Below are 20,738 nucleotides of genomic sequence, written 5' to 3' on the forward strand. Positions count from 1 at the left end.
TGGGCTTATAAAGGATTTCTTGGGCCCAGAACAATGAGCTGGAGGGCTAGAGCAGTGCCAGGTCATGGACACCCAGCGATTCACAACATCCCCCCCTTCTGGGCATGCTTAGTTTCCTCCATATCCACCAGTTACCCTCTGCAGCTCTGTTTAAAAGCCAGTCGGGATGTTCCAAAGGTATTTAATAGTAGTGGTGGTGGAGGTGGTGGTGGGGGGATTTCTGGACCTCCCACACTCAGGTTCAACCAAAGAGCCATGGCTTTTCTGTTTTGCCCCACCCTATCTTTGCCTCTCTCTCTCTTCCTTTCTCTCCCCCCGACCATATGTGTGAGTGAAGGGAAAAAAAGCTCTTTAACCAGAGGCACCTTTCTCTTGCACCTTGCCCAGTTGCTCCCCTTTCTGGTGAAGACAACACAGAGGGATAGAAAGCCCACACATAGGGAACACATTTACCCAGGCAAAGGGCCAGAGCATTGCATTCCCATGGACCTGCTAGGGGAAAGAACTGCAGAGCACATTTTACACGTAAATACTCAGAATTGGATGTGGCACATCCTCTCCTTTTTTTCTTTGTCCTTTTTTTCCTCCTCCCTGTTTCTCACGTCTCATCCCCTTCACTCAAATCAGGCTTCCATGTTTTGACTGGCCACGTTGGCCACGGTGGCCAAGACAGGAGTAAAACAAAAGCAGGGAATGGCTTTGGATTCATTTGATTTTGATTTGTATTGCATCAGGAATTCAGACTTACATTTTACGCTTGTTGTTCACCAAAGACAGCCAGCTTTACCTCATGGCTCAGATATTTGGGGGTAGGCAGGAGGGGAGCATGTTCAGCGCTCCCTCTATGAAGCCATGTGTTCTGTATATATTTGTTTTTGTATATTTGTGTATATATCTGTCCAACTGTCAGTTGTGACTTAAGGCCCAAAGGCTTGTCTTGTGTTGTGTGTGTGAGTGTGAACAGGCCTTTTTGCCTCCGGAGACCGTTGTGTGTAGCCACATCTCCAGTTCCCCTTTGCGATACTGATCTCTATCTTTTACACATGTAACTGGCACTCTCCATCAGTACCTTGTATTGGCACATCTGTCTGTTGTTTGTTGTGGCTGTCAGGCTTTTGTATTTGATGTAATGTCGTGTTTAATACATGCTGCAGAACCAATTGGCCACAAGGACCAATAAAGTTTAAAGCTGAACTTCAGCTGGTGCTGTATTTGTTTGAATGTGCATGTCTGTCTCTGTAATAGTAATTTAGTGTAGCGTTTATGTGATCTCAATTTCAGTGTGCGTTTCTGTCTCTTCCCCAGTGGTGGTGATGGTGGCAGTGGTGGGATTATGGAGTGGGTGTTTGCTCCCTTTCAACAGTCTCTCCACATGGCCTCCTGCCTCCTTTGTCTTTTTATAGCCTCCTTCTGGGAGACGCTGCACTCTCCCCGAATGCAACACAAGCCAAAACACCTCTCAGTTCCTTCGCCAGAGCCCATTACCCAGGGAATACTGCTATTCCTCCCCTACTTTTCTACACACACCTTCTCTCATCTCTCATCCCCCCCACCTCCAATCCCTCTCTCTTCAGCCTGGGCCGGACACAGATTTTTGTTTTTGGAGCATGGGGGTGATATGTGAGTCATAGCGTTACACTTGAAACTCAAGCCTTGGGTTTCAAGTATGACAAGTCTAACATTATGTGTTCCTGAATTATTACAGTCACCTCTCAGTCACATTCATTTCATCACTTCGTGTTGCAGAGGAAAGAATGCGGGATCATTCTTTGCACTATGAAATCATTCGGACAACTCTGCTGATTTATCATAAAAGTATGCTGACCAGTGTGTGCCGTATACCAAAACGTAATTTAGTGATGTCAGCTCTGCATCGTTGTTTGAGGAAAAACTTCTCTCAAAATCACACTGTGATTGTGAGCATGATAGAAAACTTTCGTCTGAAGGTCATTTTTATGTTAAAGTAACCTCCCAGTGCTGTTGCCAGTGCCAGTTGATTTCTTTTTGTCTTACATTGATAGCACAGTACCACACCTTGTGATCTCACATTGTCTTCTTACTTTCCAAAACCTCAGTAATATAACAATACAATATGAGAATCAACTTGCAGAAACGTGGGACAGGCAGCCATTACAGTGAACAATTTGTGGCCTTTTTTTCTATTTGGCAAGACAAAATTATCTTTGTGTTGTAACATAGTTGTAAGTGAGGCAAGCACTCTTGGTGATGCATTGATGCACCAACATTTAGGTATATGAGAGATATTTGTTGAGGAGTATTACATTCAAAGCCATGCCATCCATAGAACAAACAGCAAGCAAATTAATTTTGTTGCTCCTTGCATTACAAAGTACAGAATAGATAGACCAACAAATCATCCAAGCCAATATATTGGCCAATATTATCCTACTGCAGAAAAATCAATTTGTCAGTCAGCCAACAGATGACAAGAAACTGCAGCAAAGAAATGCCAAACCTGGTTTGAGGTCATTTATAAGAATGTCACCATAACATAGTTTGTCCATCAGAGAGCACTGACAAGTTGATTTTTTTTTAACTGCACAATGTCCTACTTCACTTTGGTCACAATTCATAAAACATTGTTTTAAGAATTGTGAAGGAATTGTGAAGGAATCAAAAAAAATTTTTAACTCCCAGATATTCATTTCAGTATCCATCCCCCCAAAATCCAATATCAGTTGAGCTATATTACAAAGGTGGTTAATTGAAGGCCAACTTTTAAGTCTATGGTGTCAGGGTCATCATTAAACCCCTGAGACCCACATTAGACCCATTTTTGTCTTTTTTAGAGGGAAGAGAGGATCTATGGGGGAGACAGCAGGTCAACAGTATATGGCACATAGAAGTGGTAGACTTCATGTGAAAGTGGGAACCTGAAGATTCATTTGACGTGCTACTTTACACGGTGTGTCAAGTTTTTCTAGTCTTAAATCTATTTTGTTTTGGCGCCTTTTCAATGTCTAAGAGCTTAGAACACTGTGATGGAGGTTTACAGTATGATGGCCATTCCCATGTTCAATTATGTTTCATAGGTTGTTGCAGGATGTTTTAGTTGATACCATTTGTTGCACAGATTTGGTGCAAAGTTTAACCATTTTTGACCACTTGAATTGATAAAAATACTCAAAATCCCTCAAAATACCACATTAAGACACCAAGACCTTGAGGAACACCACAGGGAAAACCGTGCTGTGATTTGGTTTAAAAAAACTTTTGACATTTGGAGATTTCTGTAAGAATTGTATTTTTCGGCAATCAGGTGGTACACACCTCTGTTCTGGAAATTATTAAGAACCCCCTAATTGTAAATATACCTATAAAAGTCATACATCATCTGAATGCCCGAGGCCTCTAGTTTGTGGTGGTTAAGTTTCATGAGGCTGTGATTATCGTAGAGGTCACAATAGTTAATTGTATAAAGTGATGTCCATTTCAAAAACTGAGTGTCACAACAATGAAATGGCTACTATGGGGGAAACATTACAACACGTACAAAATTTGGCTCGTTGAATCCACAGGAGTCTCAGCTCTCCGGTCTTACTCAATTTATGCAATTCCAAGACTGTTAAAGGAACCCTGTATGCAGATATATTCAAATACAATATGCAAAAATAGCACATTTATAGCCTAGTGCATGCAAAAAACTGCATGGCTTTTGCCCAAAACTGCCTGGGATTAACATAAAGTTTTCATTCAGATATCTTGAAATGAGAGATCAAGGGACCCCTTTGAAAATGGCCGTGCCAGTTTGTCCCTACCAAAATTAAGGTTAATTTTGCAGCGTTATCTAGAAAATGTTTGTGTTTTCCTGGCAAGCTAACATGACATGGTTGGTACCTTCACGTTAGCTTAAAAAATGAGCATGCCAATGCCTCTTAAAGGCAGTAATGTCAGCTGGGATCGCCAGTGTTCCCATGGGTCTTAAAGAGTTGGTGCATCAACAAGGACAGTGGTCAAAAGGGACCCTATTGCAAATGCATTTGTACTGCATGGTGGCTTCATAAAATAATAAGTCATAATAAATAGTAAAGCTCTCTTTACTTTGTATCACTTTGTACTTCTTATTTCATTTATCAACACAGCAAAGTGAATGGAACCCAATGGCTGCCCAGTTTCTGCTGGAATAGGCCCCTAGCCCACTGGACGCTGGACAGCAGATATATAAAAAATGGATTGATAGGTGGCGAGTTGAAACTGTCCAGACGGTAGAAACTGAATCTAAAAAATGATGATGTGCTGTTGGAAGTGGTCAGCAAGCAATAACATAATGTATATGAATAGTTAATGGGCCGTAGCAAGCAAAACCAAGTTCATGGCCTGCGGACTGCAAGTGTTTAAGGTGTTTTTCCTTTGTTTTCCACACAGGCCTTATTGACCACATAAGCCATTACTTAGTTTTGGTATTTCATGTGTCTACAGTTTAGATAACTTACTGCCCCTTTCTCTGTGTGCTGGCAGCTTTGCACACCCAGCCCATTCCTAACAGGCCCTGGCCTTCTTCCTGTCTCTGTCCCTCACCACACCCACACTGCACCCCTGTGTGGCATCAGACATACAGGCGTGCCACTGCACTGACATGGTCGTTTGTCTTCTGACCGCCGTGGCATATGGAGAGGGCTGGCACTGCACAGATGTCCACTAAGTGCTGATGAAGGGAGTGAGGAATGGATGGGCTGGGGCTAAGAGGATCTTTGCCGGTGCTGCTGGAGCCTGGTACTGCTCTGCCCTGCTGGTGTTATTAACTTTACTGTACTGAGGAGGGGGGGCAATGAGGCTATTCAATAAAGTATGTGTTTCCAGATATCTAGGAAAGTGAGTGAGCATGTGTTTGCCTTTGCTCTCTCTCTCTCTATCTGTGTGTGTCTGTATCTCTCTACCTCTATCTATAATACTTGTGTGTGTGCAGGCTAGTGGGTGCTGTCTGGTGGAGCTCGAGTGTACTGAGGAGAAGGAGGGTGTGGATTAAAGCCGTAGGTAGAGCAGAGAGAGCCTGAAAAGAATAATTTGCAGCTTAAGGCCAATAGCTTCAAAGTCATGAATCCTCATGGGTGAGCCAGCCAGGCTCTGAACCTGTCAATGGTAACTTACTCCTCGGATAGCACGCCAAAGACTTCAATAATGACATCACCCAGGCATGGGGGTAGCGGAGAGGAGCCGGGGTGGGGGTAAGGGAGAGCTGAGAGACGGGCCAGCTTTCAGGGGTTCGAGCGCGGCCCTTCAGAGTACTTTGGAGTCCCGCTTGACGAGGGCTTTGCAGCTGCCTGATACCGGCCATGTTGTTCTCTGTGCGGATTGGCCACAGAAGCCACCAGGGTGGCTTATCAGATTTATTGAGGCTTAGCGGTTGACGTTCAGAGTGTGTATGTGTGATGAAGTGTGTGTGTGTGTGTGTGTGTGTGTGTGTATGTGTGTGTGTGGAGGAAGAACCGGGTGAATAGGGAAAGGGTCATCCCTCTAACAATCCACTCGTCTCAGTTAATTTAGACAGCACCCTGGGGTCTGACAGTGAAGAGGCAAGACAGACAGCACCCTGGGGTCTGACAGTGAAGAGGCAAGACTTTGCACCACCCCTCACTGGAGTCCTTATGACTTGAGCCCAGCAAAGCACTTACGTAGCTTCTCACACAAAATCCACCCCCCCTCCCCTTTTGATAATGCTGTTCTGGTCATAGTCGTGAGGTGAAATTAAATTTGACAGAGCTGTAGTTAACTCACCATGTAGACCTACTGTATTTTATACTATGGGCAACATGATCAAATTCTGTACTGCCTAATACCACAGTCTGTCTGCATCCAATTGGTAAGTTCACCACAAACTAATAGGATGTGGATATGTTACCTTGAGTCGTGGTGTTCTTGGAGTAGAAAGTACGCACCGCAATCTTGTCTCTGTCAGATTTCCCAAGCTTAGGTTTCAGACACACACTTCAAAGTCCCTCTAATGAGTGGAAAAACATTGCCGGCTCCTGCACGACATTAAAGAGTGCCATTTTTTTTTGTGTGTGTGTGTGTGTGTGTGTGTGTTGTTGCTGTGTTATATTTCACAAGCTTTCCCTTCCAAATGTTAGCAACTCATTTTCACCTCCAGCACAAACAAACAGTGAAGTATCACCCATTGTAGCCAGTATCAAAGGCAGCATTTGTTAGCAATAAAATGCTGGTTTGAAATAGCTCCAACACAGATTTTTGTGCTTAAACACTGGCCAACATTTTTTATGCCATAGAAATCAAAAAGGGGAGAGATGGCTGGGAGAAAGACGGCGATATATAAAGCATGTAAGGGAACTGCCAGACAAACTACACGTAACATACTTCAGTTTTATTTAATTGCTCAATTGGAAAGGCTTTGTTCTTGCTGCTGTCATCTTTTCAGTTATTTTTCCATTTTGATCGGCACTGTGTTGTTTGGAGAACTTGGCCCCTATTAAAAGCATATCGAATTTGGGACGTGCTTCCCAGCCTCCGTAACAGATATGGAGAATCGATAAGAGCATTACAAGGCTGTGACAGAATGGCCCCCACCCCCGCTCCTCTCATGTCTAAAAGGATGGCCGTGTGACAATGGGTCTCGCTGACGCTCCTGAGATCCTATCCAGGACAGATCGCATTATCTGTCGGGTGGCATGAGCGGTTGTTAACCCTTTGGTGACACCGTGGGCAGAGCATGGTGGCTGAAAACCTTTGATTAAAACCTCAAACAAATCCAGCCATTGCATGTTTAAGTACACCAAGATTTGGATGCACTCTGAGTGTTGTGTTTCTGTTACAAGCTATTTTGACAGCAAGTTTCTGGCCTCATCAGTATCTGTTTCTCCACAGTCTCAGTCGCCTGAGCCGCATTTAGCTCCCTCAGCATCAGTACCAATTCCATTTATGGGTAAAAATGTAAAAATTCTCCCTCGACTCATTCCCAGGTGGTGTTTGTGAGAGAGGGAGAGAAAGAGAGGAATAGTTCAGGGAGACATACAGAGGAGACGCAGAGGATAAAAAATGAGCAGTGGGGTTTGTTCAGGTTCAAGATGCATTGTGTCTGTTGGCAGCTTGTTGGGCCAACATTGTTTGACGTTCTACCCCTAGTGCGTTTGTGAGCCTTTGAGGGCTTTATGGCTCGGTGTGACTCTGCCGCCAATAGGTTCCAGATGCCGCCGGTGTGGGAACCGGGGAGTAAGGGAAGGAGGGAAGAAGCATAACCAGGTGTGACCCATTGCAATCTGGGATGTTCTCCATGGATATTCAGACTAATATGCATGTGTGCGCGTGTGCTGAAGAAACAGTGGGATGCAATGTGTTCTCAATCTGACACTGGACAGACAAACAGACAGGTAGACAGAATTGTGGACACGCAAAAACACTTATACTTTTTTCACGCAATCTTTTTTGTGTTAACTGTGTACTTCTTCACTCCTGCAAGTAGCCCTGTGCACCCACCCTCTGCCAAGGCACGGAGTTCATGGTTTGAGTCGCGTTGTTCAGCACATTTGCTGCTGGCACCAGTGAGGTCCAACATATGGCAGCACTCTGAGCCTTCAAGCCCAGCGTTGGGGCTCCGAACAGAACCTGCCAGCTCCACAGTGGCCTACTGTAAGGGAAAATTGTCAGCAGGACCATTTAAGGTCCCAAACCACAAGCACTGATAAATGTCTGCATTTCTCTATGTAATTACCTTCAATCCGGTGTCCCTTTTTCCAAAGGGGCCAAGAGGGAAACAACACAGCTTAGAACAGCAACAAAGCTTAACTGGTAAAAAAAGAAAAAAAAGAACACTGGCTAAATGAAGTATGGTTCTGCTGTGTGTGATTTAAAAAAAAAAAAAAAAAAAAGAAAAAAGATGGGGGTGGGAAGAGGTGGAGCTGAGTTCAGCCAATGTGTTTTTCATTTAAGAAAAGGTAAAATATACTGGAGGGGAAATTTGCATTGGCAAAACATCTGTGGTCACTGAGGACAGCATAGGTAGGATGTCAAGTGTATAAGTACTTTTCAGGTTTGTGCGTTTTATTGTTTTTATCAGTGTGGTCACGACATATAGACCTCAAATGAACTAAACAAACAAAATCACTGAATTCTGCAGAGAACAGAGAAGCGAAAGATTTTTGTTTGTTGTTAATCCTAAGGGCTAATTTATACTCCTGTTACGTACGAAAATGATCCATTTTAGAACCGTGTATTTCAAATGTTGTAACCATCACTGCCTACATACTTACATGTGTCCTTTAAGATGTCATAGGTAGATCCACTGGATGACTAGAGAGCAGAGTCATAAGTTACGGACAACAACAAACATGGCAACAGTGGAGGAGGTGGTGGTCTTTAGATGGCGGTGGTCTCTGAGGCCATGAAATACTCATGAAATTTGGAATTCTTTTCACTACGTTACCTATTCATTCTGTTCCGGCTATTTTTAAATATCTTCGTCTTGTCTTTCGGTCATGTCTTGCTTGAACTATGCTACACTGCCCCCATGGTTTCTGGTGGTACTGCTCCATTTAATCCGTATCTATAAGCTCTCAGAAAATGTGCACAAATACAGATGAAATGAATGCAGAGTACGCGCAGAAGGCTCTTTCCGTGTCCGTTTACGTATCTGATGTTAAGCATAGATGAGCCTTAACATGAATTCACTAAGCACATCCATAGATAAAGATGAGAGCAACACAATAGATGTTTGTTGTTTGACATATTGACATAATTACTGTTTAGCTGGTATTGTACATATATGAAATTTTGTTGTTAAAAGTTGTTTGATTTTATCAAAGTCATGCAACAGTCCGTGAGCACTAAAAGTGGTCTGCAAGCAGGTCCCAGAAAAATGGGGCTAAACATTACTATTTCATTTCATAAAAAAGGCTGATGGAAAATAGGATCTGCACCAGTTTCTCATCTTTGACCAATTTGTGTAAATTTGTAAGTTTATTTAAAAAGGTTAAAAGGTTGCAGGATTTTTTGGAATATTATTGTTTCACTGCACACAGAACTGTTTTGGGTTAGATTTCAGTTTTTGGATTTAAAAGACTGAAGTTTTTCTTTTTCTTATGAGGCAAAGTGCTAAACCATGGTGATAGAATACGTTAGAAAAACAAATTAACGTCATAAGCTTTCAGTCACATGAACTTTGAGATAGCTTGAGTATGCTATCGAAGGAGAAACTTTTCCTGTGTAAGGCTTTTTATAGCAAAATAGTACCTGCTACTGTTCTCACAGGGCTGCTACTGTTGTCGATAATCCCTTCCTCTTCAATCCATCATCTGCAAAATAAACACAGGCCACCCCCACCTGTGTCTGACTTAGAGGGGTGAGGGCCCGTTAACCTGCTCACACAGGCCACCGGCTTGGGCTGCCTATTCCCCGCCTCTCTGTTTAGATTATTTCCACGGAGGCGGGTGACTCTCTTGTGTCACTGATAAGAGCGCAGTAGGGTGGTGGCAAGAGGGTCAAACCACAAGGGGAATAAAAACTCAGGAAAGCACCGGGAAAAAAATATCTTTATCCCCTAGAAAAAGTACTTTTCCCCCCAAACTTCTTCACCATGGCGCAAGGCTATTACACTGATAGAAATTCTTCTCCCTCCTCGACAGTCTGGCCCTGAGTACGCGAGGGGCCAGAGTCTTAGCCACATCTCAAGCTAATTTACAAAGATCCCGAATTATTCTCTTATCTTGGGCTTTAAAGGTTGTAAGGTTGATTAACAAGGCTCTGTCCTGTTTATCAGTTTGGGGCTGGGTGTGGAAAATAGCCTGCGATAAGTGCACAGACCATTAAACATTCTATTTCCCCTAATATTTGTCGGCAACCATCTGCTTAACTGATCTCCCTTCACTTTAATTAAAAGGGATTCCCGTCTTGTTGGGGTCATTATGTGCTGGCGGACGCCAGGAGAGGGGTTTGTGATGAGTTCAGCGTTCCCTCTGTCCCTGGGTTGCCAGAGGGCTTTTTTCATCCTCCCTTCCACCCTCTTCTGAGTTAACCCCTTCCTCTCCCACTGCACTTCCACCTCGTTATTTAGCGGGTGAAGCAAACTAAAGAGTTTGTGAGTCCAACAATTCTAAAAGAGATCCAGTGTGTACTGGTGCAAACTTTTCCCTTCACAAGGGGAGTGTATAGATATTCACACTATCTCCCTCAACTCTGAGGCGTGAGACTCTGGCTGTAATGGTTTGATTTGCCCAACACTAGTTGGATCGATGCGGCTGTTTACAGTTTCTCCCTCTCTCATCCCTTTTGTCTTTTTTCTAATTTAGTGTTCCCAAACCATGGACAGGGGTCTGAGTCTGTCTGCTGTGCTTGCATCTTCGCCCTCCTCCCCACTCTCCATCACTGTCCATTGATGTTTTTCCCCTCTCTTTCTCTTCTCCTCTTCCTCTCTCCTTCCTTGGTTGGTCTTGGAAAAAGAGCTGCATGCCTCCACACTTCTGGACAAGACTGATGGCTCGTCAATAGCATTAGCCAGCATTGCAGGCCTCACTGGTGTAGAACCAAATCAATAAGGCCCAGTAAAAAGTCTTATATGTGTATGTGGTCCATCCCAGCCAAGGCTCATGTTACCACAGATGAGTTTTTATAAGAATTCAGGAATGACCGTCTGTTTTATTCCCTTTAATCCCACATTTCCTCAGCAATGCACGGACATTTATAAGTGCTTCCGCTCACAGTCATCCAGTCTCTTTTAGTATAATTATGTATTGCACCCTTCAGAAAGTTGAAAGAAATGTCTTTGTTCATTGTTACATTAAATATGGATATTTAAATTTAGCAGCTCTGAGATAAAGCCGGGAAATACAAAATCCTTTCTGCTCTTTCTCCCTAAATTCTGGTAATTCACCTTCTAATTATAGTGTGCAATTACAATCAATTAGTCCTCAATGAAAATTGATTTCTGCTTTCAGTGCGGTGACTAGATGGTGTGTGGGTATATTTGTGTGTAACTACATTTTTAGAAGGCAAATTTCAAATGTAATTTGACTATAAATATATGTATAGTTTGCCTACAGAATGATTTCTCTCTATCTTTATGACCTGACTGACAGATTCACACAGTGTTGTTGATATTACTGTGGTCACCATTTCATACGTCCTTCACTGAATGATATGTAGCCTACTATTGATATGTCTTATAGATTAAAAGAAGTTTCTCAAAAGGTGAAGTGTTGCTAAAAACTCACCAAGCCTTGAAAACTCACCATGTTAGTGTATGTGGCCTTATGTTGCTCCTGGCCCTCATCATGGTGCTTTTTATAAAGTGCCTCTTTAAAGAACGTATCCCTGCTGAACTGGCAGCTTCTTCTCTTCCTTTTAGCACTTTCTTTGTTTCTTAGTTCCATACCTTAAAAGCTCTAATTTGCATTGAAAATCCCAGACAATGGGTGTTAAGCAGCAGAGTGAAAAATCATATTATCTTACTTGTGATATTGTGTTTCTGAGATGTTCTTGTCTTGAAAACAGTTTACTATAGCAAAAAATGTTCAATATCAGACAGAGATGCAATGGCGTAGGTTTCGTTTTAACACCGGGGGGTTTGGAGGGTCCACTGCCAGAAAACCTTTAACATCAAACACTTAATGTCCTGCATTCTGGTGAATTTTTATGTACCATTTTTTGCCTGTATCAATTTATGGTGTAAATGTCCTTAATTTTATCAGAATACAAATCCTCTGCTTATTTCATAGGGGGACATGTCCCCTGCGTCCCTCCTGGAATCTGTACCTATGCATGTTTGGTAATGCCAAGCCCCTTTTGACCAGCAGAGAGTGTAATGCCAACACAGCATGAATCTTTAGATGCTGCGTCTGAAATGGATAGTGAGTCAGTTAGCTTGCACCATTAGCTAATGTCTGTAGATTCCGTCGTAGCTTTGTTAGCTAAGAGAACGCAGCAGCTGATTTAGCACACCAACAGTGCTTCTGCCTGTGCAAGATTCTCATAAAAATAATGTATTTATAACAAAAACATATCAATTTTTTTTTTTACATGTATATAAACCATGTGTGCAATTTTCCAATCTCATGCTGTGTCCCTGTATAAGTAGTTAAAACAGTCACTATACAGCTCGATCCTTCCATGGCATTTGCATGTTCACTCTGCGGTGGAATTGGTTCTTTCTGTCAGCACTGGCTTCTTTCCACAGTGAAAAGACATGCCGTTGAACTGGAGATGGTACAGTCTGTACTCTGCTGTATGTAGACATTTCCAGCCTAAACGCTTTGCAGGCACTATTGACTTTCATTTGAATTTTGAAAATAACCCCAGTAACATATAGCCATGTGTCAGTAGCGTGAGTTTCCTGCTGCTTGTGGCTGGAAAAGGGAGCCGTGTCCTATTTATTTGTCCTATATACTGTACTTGCACGTGAATGTGAAGGTGAATGTGAGGTAGTGATTTGTCTTTTTTCCTCTGTGAGGGACTGGTGTGCACGGGTTTACAGTGCTTGAATAATCAGTGTGATATCTTACTGTAAGTCAACCGTACTTAAGTCTGTTTTAATGCTATTCTGATTTGCCTAGCTGTGTGAGAAACTTATTTCTGAAACCGAACGCTTGAACTCATTGACAGACACAGACTCTTCAATGGACTGACTCTAAGGTCAGACAGACAGACAGATGGACTGATGGACATCTTTGGCCTGTCAACCTCTCCACCCTGCCCCCCCTGGCAGCACCCTTTCCAGTTCAGACACAACAAAGCTCACCCTGGCTGTCTCTCTCTTTCTGTCTGTTTGTCTGTATATATATTCTCCCACACCAAAGAGCTCTGCTTCTCAAAGGTCAGCGGAGGGCCAGTGTGTTTGTCAGGCCAATCGATGGCCTGCCGCCGTCAGAAACGCGCTCAGTTATGTAGCGGGGAGGTCAGCATAGTGGTGGACATCGCCCACCGCCTCCCTGGTGGGAGGTCGTCACCAAGGAAGGGATTGTGTGCGTGTGTGTTTAACATTGGTGGCTGAGTATGTCTGTGAGAAGTGGGGGGGTATCTTTTACTAACCCTGCATATAATCAATACCATCCAGCACTATTATTCTGAAATCTCGTGTTCGTGTGTGTGTGTGTGTGTGTATTTGTGTGTGTGTGTGTGTGTTGGTGTGTGTGTTGTGCAGTTATCAACAATGACAGGGGATCAAGGAACTGGTGTGTGACAAAGAGGAATGGTGTCTAATTCAAGGTCAATACGGCCTGTGTCACTCCTTCACTTTCACAGAGGGGAGGGAGGAGGCATTATGTTCCCGTTGGTTACCAGAGCAAACATGACATCCCTGCTGGAGCTCATATCAATTTGTAATTTGACCCCCAGTCACAGCAAATGATGTCAGCACGGGTCGCTTTTGCAAAATGACCCTGCATTTGTCCGTTGTCGCTGTCAATTTCTGTCTTCAGTGTCACGTCGTTGTTCTGTTGTTAGGCAGCTGTTTTTTCTTTGACTGATATTAATATTCATAGATGTTAATATTCCTCATTTTGTGTGGACTCATACATGAAAATATTGATGGTTTGCTGGTGCTCAAAGCTTTCATAGAGGGATGAAATGTGCTTTTTCATGTGCTTTTTCTTAATTGCACTAAAATTGAAGCCAGTTTTACATAAGTTTAGTATATATTTTTCAAATGCAGTGCCTTCAGCAGTGGGAAATTTAATTTAATTTCAGAATATGATCAGACATAGGTGCGTTATGTCCTTTGTTTCCCTCCTTCAGTGTGACCATCTTACTAATTTGCTAAGACCAGCAGCACCTTCTCCTCATGCCAGTACATCTTTTAATAACTCTATTAATCTAATCATCCACTAATTGGTCAAGATAGCCTTTTCCCTGGTGATTTTTATCATAGAGCAATTAAGAGCCCAGTAAAACCTGCTGAAATCACAGTGTCTTGTTAAAATGGCTTGATTGACACATCGGGGCTCTGCCATGTCTTCCAACATTACAGAGGAGGGTGTTTTTCCAAGCTACTTTACTTTAATACAGTTGAAAATAAAGTTTGAATAAAATTGCGATGAGAAAATGCCAGTGACTGATAAATCTTTAATATAAAAATTGTACAAGAATTCTGATACAAATTACAAGAGGTATTTGGACAAAATATGAATAAAATTCCATTTACATCCCAAAACCCTTATGCATTTTATGCAAAAACCATAGACAGTTATGATACAGAAACAAATACAAGAAAGGCAAAAAAGAAAGAAAAGAAAGAAACAAGAGTCTTTTTAAAAAGAGGACCTTTTTTCCCCCTCCTGTCTGCAAATGGGAAACACCTGTTTAGGTGACATACAGTATTCATGAGGCTTCCAAATCACCATTTTGACACCAAAGTGACGCAAGCTCCTCTGCTCTGTTTGTTCTTTGCAGTGCGACGATGTAGCCATGCAACGCTGTCGAGTGCCAGTGCCATAACACAGGCTTTCTAAAGACACAAATGCATTGGATACACAAAAACACAAGTGAAAACAAAAATCTAAATTCACCAGGTCTTCAAGCTTATTTATACTTTAAGACTGTAAAATATAATTGGCACAATGGAAAACATTATATGAATTCATTCTTGACATTTCACAGGTTCCAGTTCAAATTAACGAGGGTATTTCTTTTAGAACATAACACATGAGACTGAAGCATCTGTACAAATACGTGTGTTTTTCTTCTATCTGCATATTTCTTATGATGTCCCATCAAATATTTGAATCCCACTTTGTTCAATGAGCTACATTAACTGGACAGTTTGCATGTGGTGTCACCTCTCGCCCTCTCCGCTCACACCTATTGTACTCACTCACTCGCTGTGTGACGTGAACAAAATGGACAGTGATTAACAGGTCAGCCGCTTCAGCCGTTTGCCATCCACTTCCCCCTCTGCGTGCTTTGTAGAATTACAGAATAATTGATGCCTGACGCTCCTCTAATCAAATATTAAAGATTCACTCCAGTGGTCTGGGCCATTGAGGCGCTCTAAGTGACGTGTTCCTGCGGATCCACAGCCCGGTCACTAGGTAGCAGAATGCACCTGGGCCCATGTGGTTGGTAGAAGTAAGAAAGACAAAGATTGGATTGGGGGCTTTCTCAGAGGAGAGGGGGGGAAATTGGTGGTCATTTCTCAGAGGAGAGGAGAGTGTCAGGGGGAAAGGGGTGGAAATGTGAGGGGTGGCTCAATTGCTCTCTAGCAGGCAATCTAGAAGAAGCTGGCGATGACTCCTGGGGAGTCCTGGCCCTGCTGCTCTCTTGCTCTCCAGACTCCCTGTTTCCTCTCTTTCTCCCTTGCCTTGTTAAGTGACTGCCGGGAGGCTCCAGCCAGACCACTTCTAAGCCCCATCCCTTTCCACCATCTCTCCCTTCTCTCTCACTTGCCGTCTGTCTCCCTGTGTATGCTGGACAGTCGTTTGCATGTTTTCACGGCTCTGTTTCAAGCCTCTTGCAGCTCTGAGCTCTGCTGGCATGACCAGCACCATGCAGGACTCAAAAGGAGCCCGTAGGAGGTGGGAGAAGGGTGTTGTGAGGGAATCTCTTCTGTGATATTCAGTTTTCTGCCTGGCACACACAAGTACACAGATAGAGGTCATGCACTGCAGCTGCTGCTTGAGAATTGGACAGCAAGGAGCAGGACATAAAGAGAGTGGTAGGGTCTGAAAAAACAGTCTGAAAACTTGTTTTTCTCAGATCAAGAAGGGCATAGAAGCTGAGGTTATTAGGGCAGAGAACATATATATAAAATTTGATATGTTTGGTTCGAACAGCTTTCTCATTTCTGGAGAGTTCAAATCAATCTGTGAGCTTGCCGGCCTTTTTGTAAGATTTTTGTTTAATTAATCAGTGTCCTCTTTATTATCCGTTGGATATTTAAAATGAAATAATAATAATAAGAGCTTTCCATGCCTGACTCAGTGCTAGCCTCCACCATTCTCCATAATGGAATATCAGCTTTCTGTGTAGTGGCAGCAGCTATAACGTTAATGCTAGATGGAGAGTTTCATTTCCTGTGGTGAGAATACGCTCTACATTTCTCTGCCCCTGTCTCCTCCATCACTAGAGGTTAACAAGTCATCTAGTTCTTGTCATCTTTCTGGCCTGTAAGTAGGAAGCATATGTGCACCACTCTCCTCTTTGTGTGTGTGTGTGTGTTTGTATGTATGGTTGTGTGTGAGAGAGACAGCTGTCAGCAGGGTTCCTGGAGTAGCACTTTTTTTTTTTATTTCTGCCAGAGCGAGGGCCAGGGGGATTGAATGAGTGAATGAGGCAGCAAGCGCCTCAGTGAAACCCACTCCTGGGAGAAGGCAGGGGTTCCTGTACTCAATTTTCCCTTCACTTGGGATAAACAGGCAATTACCCATCCCTTTTTCCTATGCCATGGCCGTCCGGTGAACTTAAGCATACACTATTAGTGTGTGTCCCTGTAGGACCTGCGCTGTGGGGTGTGGAGGTGGTAAGTGAGTGGCGGGTTGAAGAAATGGGTAAGGCGGTTGTTAAATGACTGCGCTCTGACAGACAAAGAGAAAACCAGAATGAGAGAAAGGACTTGAATTGAATTATCAGCGACCCTGAATAAGAATAAGCACACATAGAGAATGAATAGATGAATTGAATTGAGCTAAATTGAATGGGTCAAATTGAATTGTTGAGAGCACACAGTCTCCTTCCTTCTTTTTCTCTCTCTGTCAGTGTCACAGTCTTGTCAGCAACCTTGGAATCTGTGCAGTGTAACGAAGTGACAAGTGAGTTATTAGACAGAAGAAGCTGGAATGGCAGGGACGCCTCCAGGTAACGGAGAAGCAGCACATTTTTAATGATCGTTGCTGTCATCCTTTCCTCCCTAGTCAGCCTTCCACCTCCGCAACCTTTCCATCAGCCTCAGCTCTCTGTCTCACTCTCTTTATCTTTGAGAAGAGAGGACTGAGAACTGCATGTGTCATATAGGTGGAGTCTTAAAAAAAGAAGACATACAATATTTCACTGGAATAGGTCATGTCTATATTGCAAAATGGCTTAAGTATGAAACAAATGGAACTCAACACTGTTATGGATGTAAGGTGTTGGGAATACTGTACAGCACACCACATAACACTGCATATTTTTCCCTCTGTGTGTAGCACCAGTCAAGTAAGAGAAGATCTCCTTGTATAGTAACACATGGCATCGCTAATACATTGATAAACAAGTCAAACTGAGGAACAATCTCTATTTTTTGTCTTTTTACAAAAAATATTCTTATACTGGACAAAAACATCTCCATGAAGATACATCACCCACCAATAAATACCCCTTCCCTTGGCTACTTTGCCCACTTACTGGAAATATTTGTACCGTAAGACAGTCATGGACATGTTAAAAGTGGCTGCAGACAACAGCCAGGAAAATGGCAACATCTTTTCATAGAGTACATTTGTAGCCGACACTCAGCAATGGAAACCGATACCGAAAATATCACAGCAAAAGTTTTAAGACTCAAGTGCATCATATTAATCCAATGGGGCATGATTTAAGTACACACTGTCACACTGAAAGAGCTCTTCTTAAGCAAACACTTTTGTTTTGGTCACAGTTGAATGACTATTTTCATCTTTTTTCTCTTTTTTTTTCTTCTCAAATCTACGGGGCAGCCATATTTCATTAAGATGCCTTTTGTGAGAACAAACATGAGTTCTTGCATCAAACTTTGTTTGACAATGTCACAATAATGTCATGCTTTACAAAGATCACCGCACTAAACCTCTAAATTAATTATTGTGATCATACCTGGCAACCGTACACAAATTGAACAAAAAGAGGAGGAGAGACTTTATCAATATTTAACTCCTTTTGTGTTGGTGAAACAGCAGTTTATCTTCAGTCACACTTGGATTTGTTTTGAGGCAAGACACTTTGGAGACACTTTCTGAATACATTGTGTAGCGATGGGGGAAGATCTCAGGTTTTTGTTCAGGGAGGCAAAGACGTTTTCTGTCGTGAAACTGTTTGAAACTGAGCACGTGCAAAAAGAAACTGGCACAAGTATGTTGAAGGTATTATCAATTACCTTGGCACTGTAGCCATCGCTGACCCCGAACAACACCTAAACTCACCATTGCAAAAGTCCTCATTATAATAATATTACACATCCCCTTGTATAGATGCAAAGTGCAAAAACTGAATTGGTATACTAAAGCTCATAAACATAACAGACAAAAAAAATCCAATAGAAATACAGAGAATGATATCAGTGTAGGAGCCTAAAAAAGCATGCCGGCAACCTCTGAATATCTAACAAGTAGATAAAACAAGTCACATGATATTCTTTTTTTCCTAGGACTCAGTTTAAAACGTGTCTTTGAAGCTAACATAAATGAGTCAAGCTAGTAAGATGCTACCTCTTTCTTGCCTATAGCTGGAAGTATTGTACTGGACTGTAACATAAAACCATAACGAGAGAGAAAAAAGAAGCAAACAACCATCAACACAACTCTTTTACACCAAAAGCCTCTTGGGACATTATTTACAAATGAAGCTGTCATGCTTTTGTAAGGGGTTCATTTAAAAGCTATCATTACACAAATACAACAAGAAGGTTTTTCTTTTTTTTTCTCAATACTATCATTTCTGCAGGCAAAGTCACAAATAAGAGTCTGAATAGATTCTTTGGAGACGGACATAAAAACAAAGTGGGGGGAAGTCCGAAAGGAAAGATGGAGGGGCTTATGAAAAAAAAAAAAACTGGAGTTTTGTTATAAAGCAAACTCCATGCGCAAGAGCGCCATCCTGTTCTTCCAAAGAAGGAAAAGTCAAAGGTCACAATAATAAACTGTATTTAGAGTCGATGAATTTTATAGAGGGAGATAGAAATGTCTTGCTATGACTTACAGAGGACGGGCAGGAGGCATACAGGCATTTAGCTTGTATTTGATGGCCCTGGGCTGGGATTAAAAGCTAATTTGAGGAGGAATAAGGATGAGGAATGAAGGGAGGAGCGGGCCGACTGACAGCAGGGTCGAGTAGCAAGTCATTATTTAGTCTATTATTGTAGAGAAGGGCATGTTTTTATGGAGGTTGGGGTTCTGAGAGTGTCGGTTACGGCTGCGCACAGAGCTGAACACCATGTTGCAACCGGGGATTTTGCACTTGTGCATCTCGCGCAGGTGCACAGTCTTGTAGTGCACACGCAGGGTTCCTTTGTTGCTGTACATTTTATGGCAGATGCTGCAGAGGATCCCACTGCTGCCACCGTTACTGCCCCCGGTGGGCGAAAAGAGGAATGGCGAGGAGGACGGGTCCAAACCCTCACCATGTCCTTCTCCTCTTAGTTCTCCAGTCTCTTCCCGATCCCTTCCTTCAGCCCGCCCCTCGGCATGCTGGGAGCAGTCCTCCCCCTCACTGTTGCCCTCCTCCTCATCCTCTTCTCCCTCCTCCTCCTCCAGATCATCCAATAGGATGCCTTCATCGCTGCCCTCGTCTGACTCGTGTGAGGAGTGGACACTGCTGCTGGATTGAACACTGGAGGTGGTGCTCAGGTCCAACACCATGTAGTCGTCGGGCTGGCCCCGGGAGTAGCCGTTGGTGTGGTGGTTTCTAAGGTTATGGTTGAGAGGGTGGTGGGGATACTCACTGCTCATGGGGGAACGGGCATTGTGGTGCAGGCCAGTGGGCCGGAGGCTGGCGCCTCCGATGCCCATCCCGGCCATAGGGTCCAAGCCCATGTGGTGCCCGGCGTAGATCTTGGCCAGTAACTCGGCTCGCAGGTCCTTGGGCAGTGGCGGGAGTTGGGGGTCCAGGACAATGTCGTCCAGCTCTTTGGTCAGCAGTTTGCGGTGCAGGTTGATGTTGGAGCTGTGCCTGTGGCGAGACAGTCATAGTTGTAAATCAGAAGGCTGCCAGTGTATGAGGAAAGTAGATAGCCTCTAAAATACAGCACAGCCACAGTGTTTTAACACATATATTTACACATCCAATAATTTATTTTTCATATTGTCAACTTATCGTACTTTTGTGAACTGATACCAGGCTACAAAGAGCCAATATCTAGGAAATGTTACACATGTGATTATTGTTGCTATCAGTCGAGGCACACAGACAGTCACACAGAAACAGAAATTCATCCTGCAGCTCTCCTCAGAAAAGTGCTCCAAGATCGCAGAGAGAGAGAGAGAGCATCCTGCTAGTGTTTACCACTGTCAGCATGTCTGCACTGCACAGCCCTCAAATCCAATAGACTCTGACTCAATTAAATACTCCACCATATTGAATGGGAGTTTATCAATTGATTCGAGCTGTGGTAATGTGATAATCGAGGGGAACTGGATAGCATATTAGCACTAGGCCCTGACAGCATTATCGCATTCGTTCCCTATTGGAGGTGGCTTAATCGAGCACCTCAATGAACATGTCTTTATGTAGCCCTGGATTTAATTAAGACGGGCATTTTTCCCAAACACAAGGCGAACTATATCGCACAGTGTGCTATAGCTGATGAAAGAAACTAAGTAACAAGTGCCATGCTTAAGCCAAGATACGATTAGTGAGGATTTCAGTTAGCATACAAAGCCATGCTACAGGATGCAAGGTGACGTGGGCTTGAGAAATCGAATTCAATGCTTTCTCGCTCCAATTTCACAGTTGCCAAGTCGGTCTAAGAAAACGGGGACCCACTGCACACATGTCACAATAAAACTGCATAACACAGAAAGGAAACTTAAGCAACTAATGACCGGCATCAGGTATGACATACACAAGGCCCATTCCTCTCATATCAGGTCAGCACTTACATCAAATAAGAACAA

General features: G+C 43.1%; 1 protein-coding gene across 4 annotated transcripts in view; it reads right to left on the minus strand.

The window, feature by feature from the left end:
• Positions 1–14,008: 14,008 nt before the first annotated feature.
• Positions 14,009–20,738, minus strand: part of bnc2 (basonuclin 2) — a 189,788-nt gene continuing 183,058 nt past the window's right edge. For 3 of the 4 annotated variants that reach the window (XM_050043854.1, XM_050043853.1, XM_050043855.1), the window contains one exon: positions 14,009–19,794. In XM_050043854.1, the coding sequence (XP_049899811.1) occupies positions 18,972–19,794 (823 nt within the window). In that variant the 3' untranslated portion in view covers positions 14,009–18,971. The remainder of the gene's footprint in view (positions 19,795–20,738) is intronic. The other variant, XM_050043856.1, reaches the window with a different exon arrangement.

The sequence above is a fragment of the Epinephelus moara genome, chromosome 5, assembly GCF_006386435.1.
Source record: "Epinephelus moara isolate mb chromosome 5, YSFRI_EMoa_1.0, whole genome shotgun sequence".
Lineage (NCBI taxonomy): Eukaryota > Metazoa > Chordata > Actinopteri > Perciformes > Serranidae > Epinephelus > Epinephelus moara.